The following is a 17,555-nucleotide window of genomic DNA, read 5'->3' as shown; positions in this document are numbered from 1 at the left end:
ACTGCAACAAATCTCAGCTAACTCAGTCCCAGGCAGCAGAGAGGCAAAATGAACCTGAAGACAATCGACAGCGGAATTCATATTGCACATAGGCAGAAAGAGGAGTTAAATTCCCCAAGTTTTGATCCTCAATCATGAAAACGATAATTTTCCTGGCACAAAATGTACAGCTGATTAGGGGGGAAAAAAGGAGAGGGGAAAAAAAAAAAAAAAAAGAAAAAAAGAAAAGAGGAAAAAAGGAAAAACCAGAAGAGGCAATTTGCTCATCTAAAAATCTGTGGAATTTCCCTTACAAACAGAAAGCACTCCTCTGCTGTCATCTACCTGGAATTTCTCTCTGCTTCATATGACATTATCAGGATGGGTCATTTGGAGGCCAGATGTTGACATTTAGCCAAACCAACAGTCACTTAAGAGGGTTGCAGAGATTTATGGCTTGCAAACAGCAATCTCCCCTGGCTGATTTGGTGTAACTGCATGTGATCTACTCCCTCCAAATATGCCCTCCACCTTGGCGATGGGCCCCAGGCTGAGGCATCCATGGGGTCAGGAGAGAACGTGTGTAGTCTGTAAGGGTTAAAAGAGAGAATATAAGAAGCAGAAGCGTAGGGGGGATGAAACCACAGAGCTTAATCAGGAAGATGCCAGTGGTGGTGAAACAAGGAGGTAAAGGAACAGCCTCCATTTTACTTCAGTCCTGGGTAAAATGAAAATGTTAAAGTCCCGGTATAAATTGACCATGCTATTTGTTTTGCAAGCTCTCCCTGGTGTTGTGAGCACTGCTGCAAGCATCCATGGTGCTGGGACAGTCTCCCTGGTGAAGAGCAGAAATTGCAGCACTCAAGAAACTGTGGCTGGACAAGATGCTAGAGAACAGCCTGCAGGCTCGCTCTGGATTAGCAGAGTGATGCTGCCACAGACTCTCATCCTGCTTCTCACCCCTTGATTTCCACCAAACAGCCAGGGGACACCTAGGTACCTCTGAAAACAATTACCCCCTTCTCAAGCTGCAGCCTGGACCAGAAAGGAGTAGAAACTGAACTTCTAATCATACCCCAGAGGAGAGTGGCACTGCTGTTGCCATTTGTGGCTAAACCAGAAGCCACCAGGCTCCAGGACTGTTGAATCTCTTGAAACAAAGACTATATTTTTCAGGGCTGAGGGCTTTTCTAGCCAGTGGGAAGGGAGAAGCTCGAGGGCAAGGATCACTGCATCCCTCAGCTTCATGCAGCACCTCGCCCCTGTTGACTCAGCAATGGTGAGCAAGGACAGTGTTAAGCGCTGACACCTCTCAGCACTCTGCAAAAACGATAGGTTCTGGGGAAACGCGCCATGTGTTAGATTTAAAGTAACATTGCTAAAGAAATGAGATTTGCTCATCAGCACATGATGGTCTCTGAACAGTCACAGAGGTTGCTGCCCCTACCAGGGCCATCTTGGGCTCAACTTTGAGAATTCACCTCCAGATAAGCTTGAGCATCAAGCTTTGAAAGCATCTCCAGGAGATCAGATTTAAACAGATGCACCTCTTGCTCCACACCACATGCCCCATTGCACAGTGATGATACTCACAAAAGCAAAGTGTTTGCAGAAGACAGACATATTGCTTTGGTCCAATTATTTTGTAACTGCTTAGTGCTCAGGAAAAAAAACACCAAGAATGCAAAGCATTTTTATACCTGCGTGAGTTTCAGTGAGTTCCCTCTAGGTATCTGCAGATGCATTCATGAACAAGGAAAGCAACCACAAGCACCTTCAACATCCTGGGAATCTACTGTGCTGAACCTGCCTAACACGGTACCACAACAGGAACAAGACTAAAAGAAAAAAAAAAAAAAAAAAAGGGATCTGGCAAACTTGAAAATGTGTTCAAAAATTGCAGTGGTCATCACTAACTCTGCTTGCCAATGTGCATGTTCGTACAGCTACAACTTGCTAATTTAAAATTTAAGAAATCCCCACACCATAAAACCATCTCTGAAAATGACATGAAAACTGACTGACTTCATAGGAGAAGCTGAGGCACTGTTTGCTGCCAAAGAGAGCAGTAAAGAGAAAACAAATGGAAACAAAACAGAGAAGGCATTTATTCTCTAATATCTTTAAGCCCCATGAAAAGTCACAGGTGTTACTCAGAGCAGGTAAGAAGCATTTAGACAGACTGTGACAGATCAGTTGATGGCGCCCTCTGAACATCTTATGAAGATGAGTAGAGGCGTTTCTACCTCTCCCAGAGTCTGGCTGCTTGCTTTTTGTTTTATATGCAACATAAATTCAGTAGAAATCTGACTGTCATGCCGGTCACATCAATCCATCAAGGAGCGAACAAGCATCTTGAGAAGGACTGATGCATGACAACACTAGTGCTTGCATGGTCCAAATTTCCACCTGCTCTTTGCTTAATATAGGCACCGGCAGCAAAGAGTCAGCATCACAACTGGGCTACAATGAGCAGCAATTGCTCTTTTAAGTGTACTGGGGATGGGGTTTGAGATCCCTGGGGGAATCTTGACTTGATTTTCGTTTTTCCATTTTGCTTTCTCCTTTTCTTTTTTTCTCCTCCTTTGCTGGTCTCTCCTTTTAGCCACACCAAACTTTACCCTGTTTTCACTGCTTTATTGCCAAATTAAGTCCAGACAATGATCCACCACCCCTGCAGACAGCTAAACTGAAGCATCTTCATCTCGCAACACAGGCATATCCAGCAGTCCCTGTCTCTGGGCAGGAAGGGAAGATTTGGGGATAGGAATCCAAGCCTGACTCACTGCAGTGCCCCCATGCTAACCCACACCTCCTGTCCTCTGGAGTGACAGTCTCCTACTAAAGGAAGAATTTTACCTTCTACTGTGTTTTCTAAATAACTGCTTCCTAAAAATGCAGGATAATATGGCCACCTGAAGATAATTTAAAACTTCACTCACCCTCCCTGCAACACACACAGTCGTCCCCACTGAGTTAACAGTGCAGATACGATTTCAGCCTGGAAATCACAGCTTATTTATATTTTTGGGTGGGTGGGAGGAATTTGATGGGAGATTTCATTTAGGAAACAATCAGGTCTCGGTTGGGTTAGAAATCAGGATATTAATGTTCTTCATTTTAATTTTCCTCTCTGACTCAGATTCCCACTGTTTGAATTTGAAGGCAATTTGTTCTGTTCATTATGAAGAAATCCACATGAATTTGACATTAAACTGATTATCTCTGAAAACAGTAGCAATAATTTCCCTTTTTCCTGTGTACATTTCAGATTAAGTTTTTGTGGTTGATATAAAAACGCAGGGGAGAAATAATAAAGCAAAGGGAAATCAAGTATTTATTCTGGAGTGCTACTTAGAAGCTGAGACATGCAATGACACATGCATTTGGGAAGAAAAAGCAAGGGGTAGGGACAAACAATACCCTCATTTCCATTTCCCATTTCAGCCCATTTGCATGGGAACAAACAGGGACTGAATACAGCTTTCCTAGCCAGGAATAATATCTGGTGTGCCAATACTGGGGATCTTTGGGCTTTGTGATGACTGTTTGATGGGGTTTGCTGGCAAGGGCACACTCCCTCATGAACAGACCCTGCCAGAGGTCCTGGGCTCCAATCCTGCACCAGCTGTCCAGGTCCTGATGACCCCCATAAGCCTTAGTGACCCCGATGAGACCCACCAGGCACCCACACTCCCTACTCAGCCCTGGGCACCATGTCCTTGCTTTGTGTCTGTCTCCTGGCTGGACCGCGAACCTGGGTTGTAGCCCAGTTTCCAGCCCTGCCTGCCAACATCTCCTGCTGCTCTGGGCTGGACCCTGGGCCTGGTTCATCCTCTCACCTTGTCCAGGGTTGTGGATGGACCCTGATACCAGCACCCAGGTCTGCCTGCTGGCTTAAGTCCCTGCAGGACCATGTCCTGTCAGTGAGGGTGTGCTAGTGCTTGACTTCCTCTCAGGTCCTAGCTCTTCTCCCTCATGAAACAGCTCTGCTCTTTCTGGTCCTTTAGACAAGTCATGCAGCAATGTAGACCGCCAAGAAATCCCTCTAGGAGACCTCTGCGGATGAGGGTGGTGAGGATGTGCTTTGGGGCTGAGGAGACATAGCACATATATGCATATAGCCAAAAGACAAGAGGTCCACGTTTGTACAGCAAGCCTGTTATTGGAATAAACTATTAAATTTGCTGTCTAGTTTGTAAGCCAAGACTCAGAGCATCACAGCACTTGGACCGACATAGCAGACTTCTGGAGTACTTTCTATTTTCAAAGAAGTCTGGTGGCTTTACTCCTAGTCCATTTAATTCCCCAAAGAGGGGAAAAAACATTAAGCTACACCAAGTGTTTGCCATGAATGAAGATATAGCTCCCCTTACCAGCTAACTTGAATGTATATACATAGCTCTGTCAGTGCATTTTCCTATAACAAAGCACTGCCTCTTATCAGTGACAAACTCTTCTTTGTCTCTGCTGCTCACAAGCCTCACCAAAATAAAGAACAATCCTTTCTTTAACAGATAACTTCCATTTTTCCTCTGGAAAAAAATAAATAAATATCACCTCCTACCCAACTTGAAACCCTGAAAGGTAACAAAGTACCATATAGTTCACATTGATTTATTTTCTCTCCCAGTTGTCTCATATCCAAAGAGAGACAGTAATTACTGTATTACCTCTTACCTAAGACATGGATAAAAATAGGCTGGAGTCACACTGCTGTTTCAGGCTATGACTGCTTGTTTGCAAGGCTGTCTGAGCTATCCAAGTGCTTTTTGACAGTAACGCTTCGAAGGTGCAAACAGACCTGTCCCTCATTCTCCTGAGGTGGCCACCTGTATATACCCAAAGCTTGGGCCCATGTTGCACCATCAGAGCCCAGCAGTGCTCACGCTTATAGCAGTCCCCTGCAAACCACTCCACTTTCTATCATCACTGCGCTGAGAGACATTCTGATTTCCCTCGCTGCTTCCACAGGTACAGCACAGGTCCACGATTAAATTACCAAAGCACTAGTACAGCAGAATTGGAGTAACAGTAATGCTGTTAATTGCTTTTAATCTCTAGCTCTTTTTAAAAATTGTCCTTAGCCCAAGTACCGAAAAATTTGCTGTTACAACCAAGCAGTCATCTGCTCCGCTTTCTCCTCATGAACCTAACACAAAAGACCCTTCATACCTTCTACTCTTCAGTCTTCAAAGTAGTCAGTTTTAGCAAACAGTCCATCCTACATGTATACCATTTGGTTCAGTTTTTTAGCACTGTATCCAAGTGCCTGCATCACGACCACTTACACCAAACAAAAGGTTTTTCTGCCAAGGTAACCAGTCTCGTTCAGCTTTTACACCCCTGCAAGTTTTCAGCACTGGGAAAAGAAATGCAGAGCACAGGCTGAATGTGAAATAGATAGCAGAAACATCCAGCTAGAGCTATGGTGCAAAGAACTGGGGAAGGGTGTGGAGTGGGTGTGCAGGGAGCAGGAATTCCACTGCTTCCTGAAACAGAGTTCATGACCATGGGGTGGACTGGCATTCTCTTCATTTGACAGTAGAAGAGGAATTCCATGGTCAATTTATGTTCCTTTCCTCCTGATTTTAGTGGTACAACAACCTCACATCTACACCATTACTAAGCCATAATGAACAAGGAGAAACAAAGCCTGAAACATTTTGGACTAATGCATAATTAGACATTACTTTCAGGAAATATCTGAAATGGTCTTGTACGTCTTAGGAGTCAAGAGTGAGTATAGTTTTTATTACAAAGCACATTATGACAGGCAAGTTTGGGGTTATGCCCAAAATTCCTGGTATGATAAATGACAATAAGAAAAATAACAGTATGGCCAATCACTTTGGGGCAGGGGGTAGTACCTAAAAGAGGATCTGGAGCTGGAAAAAGCAACGAGCAGTGCAACATCTGCTAAATCAGAAAAAAGACATAGTTATGTCTAAAGGAGGGATACACTAACACAGACATGATATTCCAGACTGATGCCCAGGAGCTTCATGGAGGAAGAAGAGGGGATAGGATAGTATAGAGAGATCCTGGTCATCATACAGGAATGCAGACAGCGCAGTCTTGCCTGGGTCGTTATTAAGTGGCAAGGCACTGTGAGTACTATGAATGTGATCACTGAAAAAAAGACTTAAATAAGAAAGTACCCTAGTTGGAGGATGTCTCACTGCTTTCTGCTCCCATGACAGAAACATGGAAACTCGGTGCTGGCCCAGGACATGGAAAAGTAGAGTTGGGCCAGGACCTGGAGGATGGGGTGATTCTGGGGGGAAAGTATCATTTTATCCCTGTTTTAGAAAGGGGGCCAGTGTCTGAAGGCTCTGGGGAAAATACCAGTGCACAAAGGACGTTCAATTAGGGAAAATACAGACACTTTCAAAAGAAAGGTATCTAGGCTGGGATGGCTGGAGAGGGACTTCTGAACAGGTACGCGAGCCTGTTCTATCAACCTTGGGCAATTCCAGGCTCACTCTTGATTCCTCTGAGCTTTTATTGCACACTTGTAAATAAAACATTAATGAAACAGCTCCTTCAAAGCTTGATATGTATTAAAATATTAAGACGAAGACAAGAACTGTGAAAACCACATTGTCCCATTGGTCTATTCAGGCTGCAGCTTTCTCTGGAGAGACAGAAAAAAACCAGCTTGCATTCTATGCAAAACCCTAAGACCATGAACATTTCTTTTCCGCCTGAATAAACAGGATAAAGTGTGAAATATCTCAGGCCCCATGCAGTTGGGATTACTGTTGATGTCAGGTGTATTTTCCTAGCAGAACTGACCACCTGCTGCTTTGCCCAAATAAATGTTTTAACCTCCGTTTTGCAGATACTTCTGTCTACCAGAAAAGAAAAAAAAACCCAAGTACTGTGCCTGCCTGTGTGAAAAATACGGAGGATGCCCCTGTACAATAGGACAACTTATTCAAGTCACTTAAGTGTCCCACCCAAAAGGCTCCCCTTCCGAGACAGTTATCAGGCTGCTTCTGTAGTCAGTGGAGAGATTCAGGCCCTTCAGGTGATTCACCTCATCTGATGTTACACAAGGAAAACAGCTGGATGAAATCCACTTTGAAGATGCCTACTCCAGCAGTTCATTTCCCAGCTGACCTTTAAATAACAGGCACATCTAGTAACAGGCTCTCACGACACTGGGATGAAGATTGCCCACGTGAAACCTCTTCACAGCTTTCCCAATTTATGGTCATACTCCCTTCTTTGCACAGAAAAAAAGCCTAATATGAAAAAGGAGAGGTGCCTGCCCTTTGCCGACAAGCCCAGAAGATCCTCTTTGCTAAAGCATTTCCCTTTGTAGCCCCAGCTGCGTTGGAGAGTAAATCAACTTCTGCACTAACTAAGGGAGTGAACATTTCATGCAAAACACATTTTAGTTTGCTGCTGGGATGGAGCGATGGATGGCCAAGAGAAACAGTGGTTCTTGCTGTAACATTTGTGCAACAACTGATCCCCCTCCAAACTATCCCCAGAGAAGTCTGGCTGTAGCTCTCCAGTCTTTGATATAAAGACAGATGTGAGGGCAACACATGTGGTTAAATCAGGCATTTGCAGTAACGGCATCTTATAGCTCTCTTTATTAATGAACCTTCAGCACAAAGTTAAAACATCCCAGCCCAAAACCCACAAGAGGGGGTGGAGAGAGAAAGGTACATCTCCGTGTTAACTGCACTGCCTTCCCCTTTGCACGGATTTGGGTGATATATTTAACGTGCAGAGAACTGAATCGCATACCCCCCGTTCCCCAGCACTCAGCAGTCAATATTACTAATGGCACAGTCAAAATCCTTCAAGCCCATCCCCAGGCAAAACTCACCCTAAAATCAGTGGGAATTTTGGGTGAATAAAGACTGAATAAGAACCAAACCAAAGTTCCAACTCAGTTCTCAGCTGAGCTTTGCAGTCCAGTCATCAGGACTGAAAATATTTTTTATTTTCACCATCATGAGAGAACAGCTGGGCCCAGTAATCCCCAATTCTACCCCCTCTTAATTCCAGCACACACTGGGCAGATACACCAAACAGAATTTTGCATCTGGTTGCTCAAGGCTAAGCCATAAAGTAATTATACTGAAAAAGAAATAAAACAGTCTCTGAAGCTCTTTTTGTGGCATTACCATTGCTTTCCTGCAACTCCCTGAAAATGCCTTTTTTAAAAAAAGCTGTTCAGATTTCCTCCTGTGCCAGGCACCACATTCTGGCATATATTTTTCTGATAGCCTTTCCTCCACAGATGTCTATAAAGTTCACATCAGTCAGCTCTTCAAACTAGGTACGTTAACACCAATGCAGACAATTTTGTACCAAGCACAGTTTTTTTCTTATGTCTATGCTCTGCTGCTCGTTTTTGCTTCCATAAAGATGACAGCATTACTACATACCCAGGACAATCAGGACTCCTGTGATGCTTAACACAGGCTTTACAGTGCCATAACGGCCCATTTTCACCATCAGCAATGGGCCTGATGCCTCAGCAGCTTCTGGCACAAGCAGTTTGCTGAGGGAAAAGGGAGATTTCTTTTCAACTTCATTACTTTTATCTCTTTTGCTTCTCCTAACCTCCTTCCAGAAATGACAACTCTTGAAAATGCATGTGTAAAAATAAAGAAAGAAAAGGAAAAGAAGGCAACCACCACCACAAAACCTCCTCCCAGTTATCACTGTAACATTTCTTATGCAGGAGAACAGGGTCCAGTGCCGTTCAAGGTGAGGAGGAGGGGCGAGTGGGGGAAAGGGGCAACACATTCCAGACTCATTAAAGCCATCACAAGAGTTAGAGATATGAAAAATAGTTCATAATTACCTCTGTTGAGTGAAGCTGAACTGTTTATATCTCCAGTAATAAAGGAAGACTCGGACTGCTTTCGAACTGTGTCATTCCACATCCTACGAATCCGGCTCTGAAGAAGGATTGAACCACAGCAGGTAATGAATTTTTAGCAGCTGCAGATAGGTTTCTTTCTGCCTCACTAAAGATGGCTATTGGTATGTCTAGATCAGGATGAGACTTGTTTCTAGCCAGCTGTAAGCAAGCGGTTGCTGTTTTGCTATAACCCGCCTCATGCATGCCAGACCCTGACTGCCTAACTCCATAACACAAATGCCTATCTCAGAGAAGAAGTGCATAATTGGATTGCTTACATTTTCACTAAAAAAAGCAACAGAAATCATAAGAAAAAACCTTGACCCCTGCAAGCTACAGATTTACCAATACAGCCCCAAATAACAGAAAAATAACTTACACACAGAAGCATGCATGCTTCCTGTACTATCTCAGATAGCTGGTGTCTTATTTCTTAGGAAGTATAACAGGAGACTTGATCTTTGTCTTGGTGTTCCTGAATGAACAGGAGTTTTCTACAGCTACTATCCATCTTGGGGAATATTGGGGGGAAAAAAAATCCCACCCAAACGAATGACTTCTGTAATCCCTACTGAAAAATCTGTTATGGTTTTCCCATCTGTGGTATACCTTCTGCTGCTGGGGAAAGTGTCCTGAATATGTTTGCCTTCTGTTTTGTTTCTCAAATATGCTGTGGAGTATCTATCTCCGTGGCTTTTATGCTACTGTCTTGCTCCTCCCCAACTAGACCTTGCAAAAGATCAAAAAATCAGCCAATACACATCCTGCGAGTACTTCAACCACAATCCTTGTGTGAAGATGACTGGGGAACCCAGGTGTGCAGGGGAAACTCTCCCTCACCTCACCTCTCAGAGTATGATGGACATATCCCATGGCTGTGTGAAAGCGGTACCGGGCAGTCTGGGGGATTGGGAAGGCTGGTTCACACTGTGACAGATCATGGTTTTCCTAATTGCTAAAAATCCAGTACTTCACATAGTGGGATCTTAGCCATGGGAGATCTTCCAGGGCTTACGCATGTGGTCACAGCTGAAAAGTGCGTCCTAGTCTACTCATTAACTACGTAGTAACGGCATCTCTTTATCGTGCGTTAGCCCTCTATAAAGGGAAACACGGTGTGACATGAGGCCCATGCGCTTTTTTTCACCTGGACATTTAATCTACTGTATGTCTTTGACATGATCCATTGTGGATTAATTCTGTTTCCTACATGCTTTTCAGAGAAAAAAAGAATCTTAGGAGATTTCCTCATCGTGGGATTTGTTCAGAAGTTAGAAGTCAGACACTTTCAGCAACTCAGACTGATCTCCATCCACTCTCCATCACCTGTGTGAGGTTTTCCCTGCCTACAATAGGTCTCAGGAACTTCCACTCTTCCAAGGACAAGCTCCTGTAGGCAAAATAATCTCCCCTACCTCAAACCTCACCTGCCATGACAGGACGACTGCCAGGAGACTCAGTTCACCCTCAGAAGGGTTTGGTTTCTTGCGCTGAGACTGCCAAGAGGAAGGGCCCATTAAGTCAACTCTTCTCAGAGAGGATGGCACCTGCCCTGTAGCTAGGTTATGTAAGCCCAAAGGCTTTCAAATCGGCCACCAAAATGTTGCTGGATATAGTGTGTTTTGGATATTACTGTGGGATGTGACAGCCAGCTGGAGAGAAACTCCATATTCTATTGCTGTTATTTGCCCTGCGTAACACCCAGACCTACATACATGCCAAAGTGGAGCTCTTGGACGACATCTTGAAAAATGCTTAAAATAAATAATAATTTGCTCCAAGAAATAAATCGCAAATTAGGTTTTCCTGGGAGGTTATAAACTGTTACTCGCTGCATGTCTTTCATAATTTAATAGTGGAACTGTCATGTATAATTACTTCCATTAGTAATACTGGATAAATTTGTGTTTGGTTTCTATTGATTAAGAAGTAGGCTTCTTCATTTTATATGAACTGTTCGTCCATAAATCTGCATCTGTATGTACAAGTTACCCTCAAAATTACTAACTGCACAAACTACACAAAATGTGAATTTTCAGGTGACCCAAGTGTAACAAATCCAGCAACTTAATAAGATAATCTGAACCCAATGGATTCTCCTAAAAGATCTATAAACTAAGGCAAATTGAGTGAGGCAAAGAACTGATCAAACCGCCGAATGCCAGAAAGAAAGCCCTTTCACTTTGAAGACTGTTGCAAGACTCTTGCAGGTTTTTTTTTTCTAGCAAGAAAAATACTTGGTTGTTACAGCATTACTCCTGTACATGGCTATAGTGGTGAAAACAACCCTCAGCTCATGATTAAAGGACATACTGGGATGTAGCATAGCTGACATGGTCCCAGCTCCTGATTCCCATGGAGAGTGGGCAGGACAGCTCAGGTGATGACCACCCACCTGCCTCTGGAAGGCAAATTTGGATTTATGTTCCCATCACAATTATTTAGAAAGTTCTTGGAGAGACATTAATTGCAAATCGCATCCCAAGGGAAGCCATCATGTTGAATTCAGGTCGGAGAGGGTGGGAAGTCTCTGCAGGTGCACTGGGGCAAGCCCTACGGCAGGTCCTTCGGTGCTGAAAAGAGCTCCCCTCCCAGCATAGCTGCGAAAGGCATCAGTGCAGTGGTGCAAAGGATTGGGGCATGGACAAGAAGCGCGGGTTACCTGTGAGCCTGTGGAATATCTTCCAGGTGTTCGTGACCCCGAGGTTTTTCCTGAGCCGATAGAGCTCTCTGTACTTTTCCCACTACAGCAATGTGTGCGCAGGCATTTTCCATACTCTTTACGTACCTGGCCAAGGGAAGAGCAAAGGTGGTTAGCGAGCAGCTCTTCCTCCAACCCACCACCTTCCAATTTTCATCACAGCCTCTGATTTTTTCCTCAGGGGTTCATTAAAACAACAGCTGTTGCAGTACGTGGGGAAGAAGCCTATCACACCGTGCAGCTGAATGCTCTCGATACATGAGCTCACCATTTACAATGGTGTAAGGGATTGCTTTTATGCAGCAAAGCTGCTTGTTGACACCAGACAGTGGCAGCCTCCTCTGAGGCACACCAAACAAGCACAGGAGAAACTGAGGATACACTATTTATGACTGAAAATTAATATCCTCATAGATTTGATATAAACTAGCATATTGGCTCATCAAGGTACTAAAAGTTATGGCTTCTGGCAGGGGACTAAGAAGAAAAATTCCAAAAGAAATGTAAGACCTATTGATTTTATTTTTATTATTTTTCAATTATTTCTTGCAGTAGAAACTCGAGGAAACTGTACAGCCAGCAGCTCTAGAGACTATATTCCCAGTGCACAGGCTGGAGCCTGCTTTCCCACAGGACCGTGCAAGCCCGTCATGTTTTAAATGGGCACTGCAGTCAAACCGGGCCAACTCCTTGCCTGGAGTAAAGGTGGGCCACCTCCTTTGCTGCGGGGGAACTACACTGACTTGAGCCAGGGTAGGATCTATGCTTTGACTGAACTTCAGGTGTGACTTTTTATGGGCAGCAACACCCAGAAACCCAGCTGTGACAAGACTGACAATGAGCAGACTGTACTGAAAAGCCAAAAGCAGGTCACATTGCCCACTGACAAAAAGAAGCCCTCAACCCCCCCATGCATTTCCAAAACACCAGCTGAGGTTCCTTGAAGCACACGGTTAGCTGTGAAATTTTGCCAGACTATTTATGAGCATTTCAAAACACTATGAAACAAGTGCTTAAATAGCAAATTACTGCTTTTTCATTAGGCTCTTCCTTAAGTGCTCAAGACAAACACAATATCATGAGTGCCCAATATGCTCGATGGCCTAATCAATCCTTTGCTGAGAGAAAATAATTCAATTGCTTTAATTAGCCACCCACTGCTTGCCTCTCTGCATCTTTTGCTGATTTTCTAGTCCATGACAGATAGGAAAGGAAATGTTTGGGGTTTTTCTCCTCAAATAATTCTTTCCTCAGCTCTTGGGTCAGAGAGATGCATCCACTCCGCAGCACGTTAGCAGCTGCATTCTCCTTCCCTCTATGCAGCTATAAATCAGAAGCAATGCCACAATCATCAGTGATGGTTTAAGGGTGTAAACTAGCTTGAGACAGAAAAAAGAATGGTTCTTCCACACTGCGTGAGCACCCTGACAGCCAAAGAGGTTGCTGTGAGATGGCAGGCTAGGGACTGAGCCTTTGTGAGGTGCATTGGAGGAAGGAGGATGGACCAGTGAGAACGGTGCAGAAATTCAAACTCCTTTGCAAAGAGGCACCTGCAGGTTTCACTAGTGACGGTGATGCTTCCTACATTCTTATGATCATCTTGCCTGGGAACTTTCTTGCTGAAAGTTTTGGGATCATCAGTAGGTAGTTGCATATAGATAAAGCTTTTAAGCTTTTTAACATACGCGAATTTGAGATTAAATGACAAGGACACAAATCTGAACACCAAAAGTCTTCCTTTGGTTTCAAGAATGACATTTTTGCACAGCTCTGCAGATCCTTCCAGAGGCATCGCTTGCAGAGCTCACTTGTTATGATGAATTTTGCTTATATCTTCATACGTCAGATGTCCTTTCCCTGTATAGGAAAATGTGGGAAACAGGAGCAATCCCAGGGCACTTGGATAGAGAACAGACCTCAACACGGCCCTGACTTTACCCACTAAGCCACTTCTCACAAAAACCACTGGTTACACTGAGAAACTGGGAACCAGATGTATCCGTGCATGAACTCTTCACCCTATATTTAGATAAAGAAACTGCGCTTTGAAACCAAGATGTGCATAGATATCAGCAGACATGTGGAGTTGGAGACCTGTGAACTACTGAATTTCAGTGGAGTATAAAATGGTTCTTAAAAATGTTTACTATTTATTACTGATTGTCAGAGGCTGTAAGTTTGATCTACATCCACATATAGAGATTTTTGTTATTCCCCCCTGCCCCGAGTTTACCGAAGTTACTCCACTGTTACCTTGCAAACGTTAGTTGGGACATACTTCCAAGTTCCACCAAGAAGCACTTATTGTGCTTGCTCTAAGGAAGATTTCCAAAAGCCCACATTAGGACCAAACAACACAAAGGCTAATGAAATGTTGCAGAGCACAGGTCCTTCAGTTCTTAAAAAAGCAGGGCAAGCAGCCCCCGCTATATAGCATCAACCCATACATGCTGCTATAGAGAGGGGTGATTTCCTGCAGGGATTGCAAATGAGAAAGGATGTAAAGCTTCATTTTGCTGTGAGCACTCAGCCACACGAGGACACTCCAGATACTCATGGAGTCAATCCTGTCTCACACTGGCATATGGGAAAACAGAATCTGGACGTTAAAAGTTCTTTTACAGGTTCACTACCGTAAAGCCCTGTAAACTGCCAGCTGCCTTTTCCCTTGCTTCCAACGTGCTTGTTACTAGCACCCCGGCTGCTGAAATGCCACTGCCACATATCTTCGTTATCACCTCATTCCCCTGCATCTTGCCGGTTTCCAGTCTAAATACCACCCTTATTAGGTGCATGGAGATAAATCTGCGCAAGACAAATTCAGGGCACACAGATGATGTTAAGCTCCGGTTGTTAGGCAACAAAACACCCCGCTACCAGCTCTTGCCGCTGGAAACCGTCTGTCTTACCTTTTTCTGGAGGACACAATGGAAAATGAATATAAACATTCCCTGCAGAGAATTGAATATGGTGAAGAGATACGCCATGATGACTGTGCTTTCATTAATATACATGAGTCCGAATGCCCAGGTCAGTCCTAATAGGCAGAGTAGGGCTATTGCACCTATAACCCAGGACCTGTTAGGAGAAAAAAAAAGAAAAAAAAAAAAGAAAAAAAAAAAAAGAAAAAAAAAAAGAAAAAAAAAAAAAAGGGATTGGTTTTTCATCAACAAAAGAAAGCACACATTTACAAGCAGAAAGGCTTTGCCCGTGGTTTTAGCAAAAAAGTAAATAGCATATCAAAATGAGTTGTAGGGAGTTTTGTCTTCAAGCTGGATGCAGTTTACAATCTTCAGGCTTGACGAAATATACAGAAATGGAAATGTTATGAGTATAGATTTTTATCATAAAAAAGCATATTTGTAACCACAATGTATCTTTTTTTTTTTTTGTAATGTAAAAGCAGCGTGTATGTAAATGACATGTAGATGCTATTTCTGCAAATGGCAGGAAAAGAAAATAAAGCAACTGAAACAACAACGCTAAATTTCACCTTTCTTGAAGTCCACTGGGACAGAAGTGCCAGCTGGGTTAGTTTCTTTATGCTTAACACCAAGACACATGTATTGCTGCATTTTAGCTAGTCTCCCATATGCCTGTAAGCCAGATAGACAACTACAAGCATGCGGACAAGCCCTCACCACTTGCCAGATCAGCTCCACACAAGGAGGCTCTCTGCAATGCTGCTTCACACTTCTTCCATGCTGCCATGAGTGGAAATACATATACACATATAGACGCTCATACACCACATTTGCTAAAACAGTAGCTGCTGCCACACTTGTGCTTGGAGAAAAGGAAGGGCAACCCTTCACATCAGCTGCAAAACTAAGACTATGGTTTGCTCCATCCCAGGACGGAAGCAGGAAGTAGGAGTGCAGCCACTGCTTGGCCCCAAATGTTGTTCAAGCAAATATGGGTACCCTGCAGTTTCTGCTTGAACAGAGCTGGGGACATGGGATGGCTGCTGCATGCTATTTTTTAAAGTGTGCTTTCAGGAAAGCTGGAAGCCCTGCTTGGATGGCTGAAGTATTCCATGTTACCCTCCTAAATAACATTTAGTCATCTGCTAATTTAACTTCTCAGAGACTGCTCTTCCAATACCAGGACAGAAGATGAAGTGTGACAATCAAGACAGAAACTGGGTCCTGCTCCTAGCTATCTCCCTAGTTTCCACATGCTAAAATACCTACAGCTTTAAAGGAATTGGCCCTGCGCAGGGGAGAGAGCCACCTTCTAGCTGGGAAGCACAGCAGGAAGTGTGTAGCAAGCAGCACCGTGAGCACTCCTCTGCCCTTTCCCTCAAGGTCTTGATTTTTTTCTGTCTTCCCCTGGTATCATTAGGTGTAACAACATAAAAATGAATGCAATGACATCCAATCTTTGCACCCCTTCCTCACCGTTTAACCCTTCGGTTCCCCAAAGCAGACACGCTTGCAGCCAGCCAGCACCACTGCTTCCTCGTCTGCCCCAAAGCAGCCTGGGGTGCTGCAGAAGCTCTCTCCGGGACAAGGACCTGCCTACTTTTCTAAGCCACTTCAGCCTTATAGAAACCTGGCCAGGGTTTGGCCATATTTGATCTCCCACCTGCTTAGCACAGCGTGGGGCAAGGGGGAGAAAGATGAAGCAGCAGCAGCTTGGGGAAAAATAAGTCCTGCAGAGGTCAAGCAGACAGTCTCCACTGTGGAGACTCCATGACAGCTGCAGTCTTGAATCCTTTTCCTTTTACCAGTGCGTGTCACAAACAGAAGCATAAGGATGTTGTATTCATGTTCTGTGTTGTTGTTTTCTTTAGGTATCAGAATGAAAATACAGCATTAAGACTTCCACTGAATTTTATAAAGTATGTATTATTTAACCACACAACCAGAAGAGCTCCCTAAGGTAACCGCTTATTAAGGCAGTTCTTTAAAAATCACTATTATGTATCTAGCAGACCAGAACAGCTCCTTTGAAGCATTTCCAGTCAATCCTGCTAATAAATATTTAGCACAATGCAAATTGAAAATGCACTCTCCAAATCCTTCAGAAAGGTAGCTACTAGATAAAGTTTTACTAGATAAAGTTTACAGCTTCAGCCACTTGGTTTACTTTTCGCCCTGAGATTCCACCATCAGTGAGAGCACATTATCATCTTAATTGCACGCTAATTTAAAAAATACCTTTTTTTTTCCCTTAAAAAAAGAACAACAAATGAAGTGAATAACACTTTCTTTTTTCCTTCCCTTCTCTTATCCTCCATGACTAAAAGCTTCCTGCACATACAGAGTCTTTTAAGAAATATTCCCAGGACATCAGAAAACTATTCTGCTCTGAAGCAAAGGCAGCCTCTGGCTGCAGAGCTGTGCAGGAGCAAAAGAGTTATTTAGCAGAAATATGCCAACTTCAGTGATGGAAAGGAACCTGTGGGTTAGAAGACCCTCAACAGAGCAAACCGCATGCGTTACAGTGTTGTGCTTCAGAAACCAAGACCTGGAGATAAAAGAGGGTGTGGAGATTACTATGAATAGCTCCATCCTATATCCACAGAAAAAAAAAAAAAAAAAAGAACCAAGCCATGAAAGGGAACATGGGAATGATGCTGCAAGAATGAATACAAAGGACTCTTCACCAGAAGAACAAACTGAAAGTCTACTGCAAAGTTGATTTGTTTCTATTTCATGGTACTGCACGTTACTTTTGGTTGCAGGAGAAAAAGCACAGATGCCCTAAGGCACATAATTTCTAGGCATTTTTGGCTTTTTTTGCACTTTTTTTCAGTGCAGTTTTGTGGGTTTTGTTTTGCTCTTTGTACAGACTTGCTGTTGCTTTTTCACAGCTTTCCTTTTCTGTAGTGCAATTTAATAGCAACAAAGAAACAAAACCACCCATGTTTTGGTGTAATTGAAAATCAGAGATTTACAATTAGGTACAATTAGGTACTCCAGTGAGTAAGGAGACAGGCTCCAATGCACGAAACACAGATTTGCTTGCACTGATCCC

General features: G+C 43.5%; 1 protein-coding gene across 14 annotated transcripts in view; it reads right to left on the bottom strand.

Moving 5' to 3' along the window:
• The window catches only part of ADGRL3 (adhesion G protein-coupled receptor L3), a 527,115-nt gene that overhangs the window by 26,017 nt on the left and 483,543 nt on the right, over positions 1-17,555 (bottom strand). For all 14 annotated transcript variants that reach the window (XM_040596934.1, XM_040597007.1, XM_040596917.1 and 11 more), the window contains 3 exons: positions 14,483-14,651; positions 11,535-11,660; positions 8,813-8,909 (listed from right to left, as the gene is read on the bottom strand). In XM_040596934.1, coding sequence (XP_040452868.1) covers positions 8,813-8,909; positions 11,535-11,660; positions 14,483-14,651 — 392 coding nt within the window. The remainder of the gene's footprint in view (positions 1-8,812; positions 8,910-11,534; positions 11,661-14,482; positions 14,652-17,555) is intronic.

The sequence above is a fragment of the Falco naumanni genome, chromosome 1 (genome assembly GCF_017639655.2).
Source record: "Falco naumanni isolate bFalNau1 chromosome 1, bFalNau1.pat, whole genome shotgun sequence".
Classification (NCBI taxonomy): Eukaryota; Metazoa; Chordata; class Aves; order Falconiformes; family Falconidae; genus Falco; species Falco naumanni.
The sequence above is the reverse complement of the archived record's forward strand: the minus strand, read 5'-3'. Positions and strand labels throughout refer to the sequence as shown.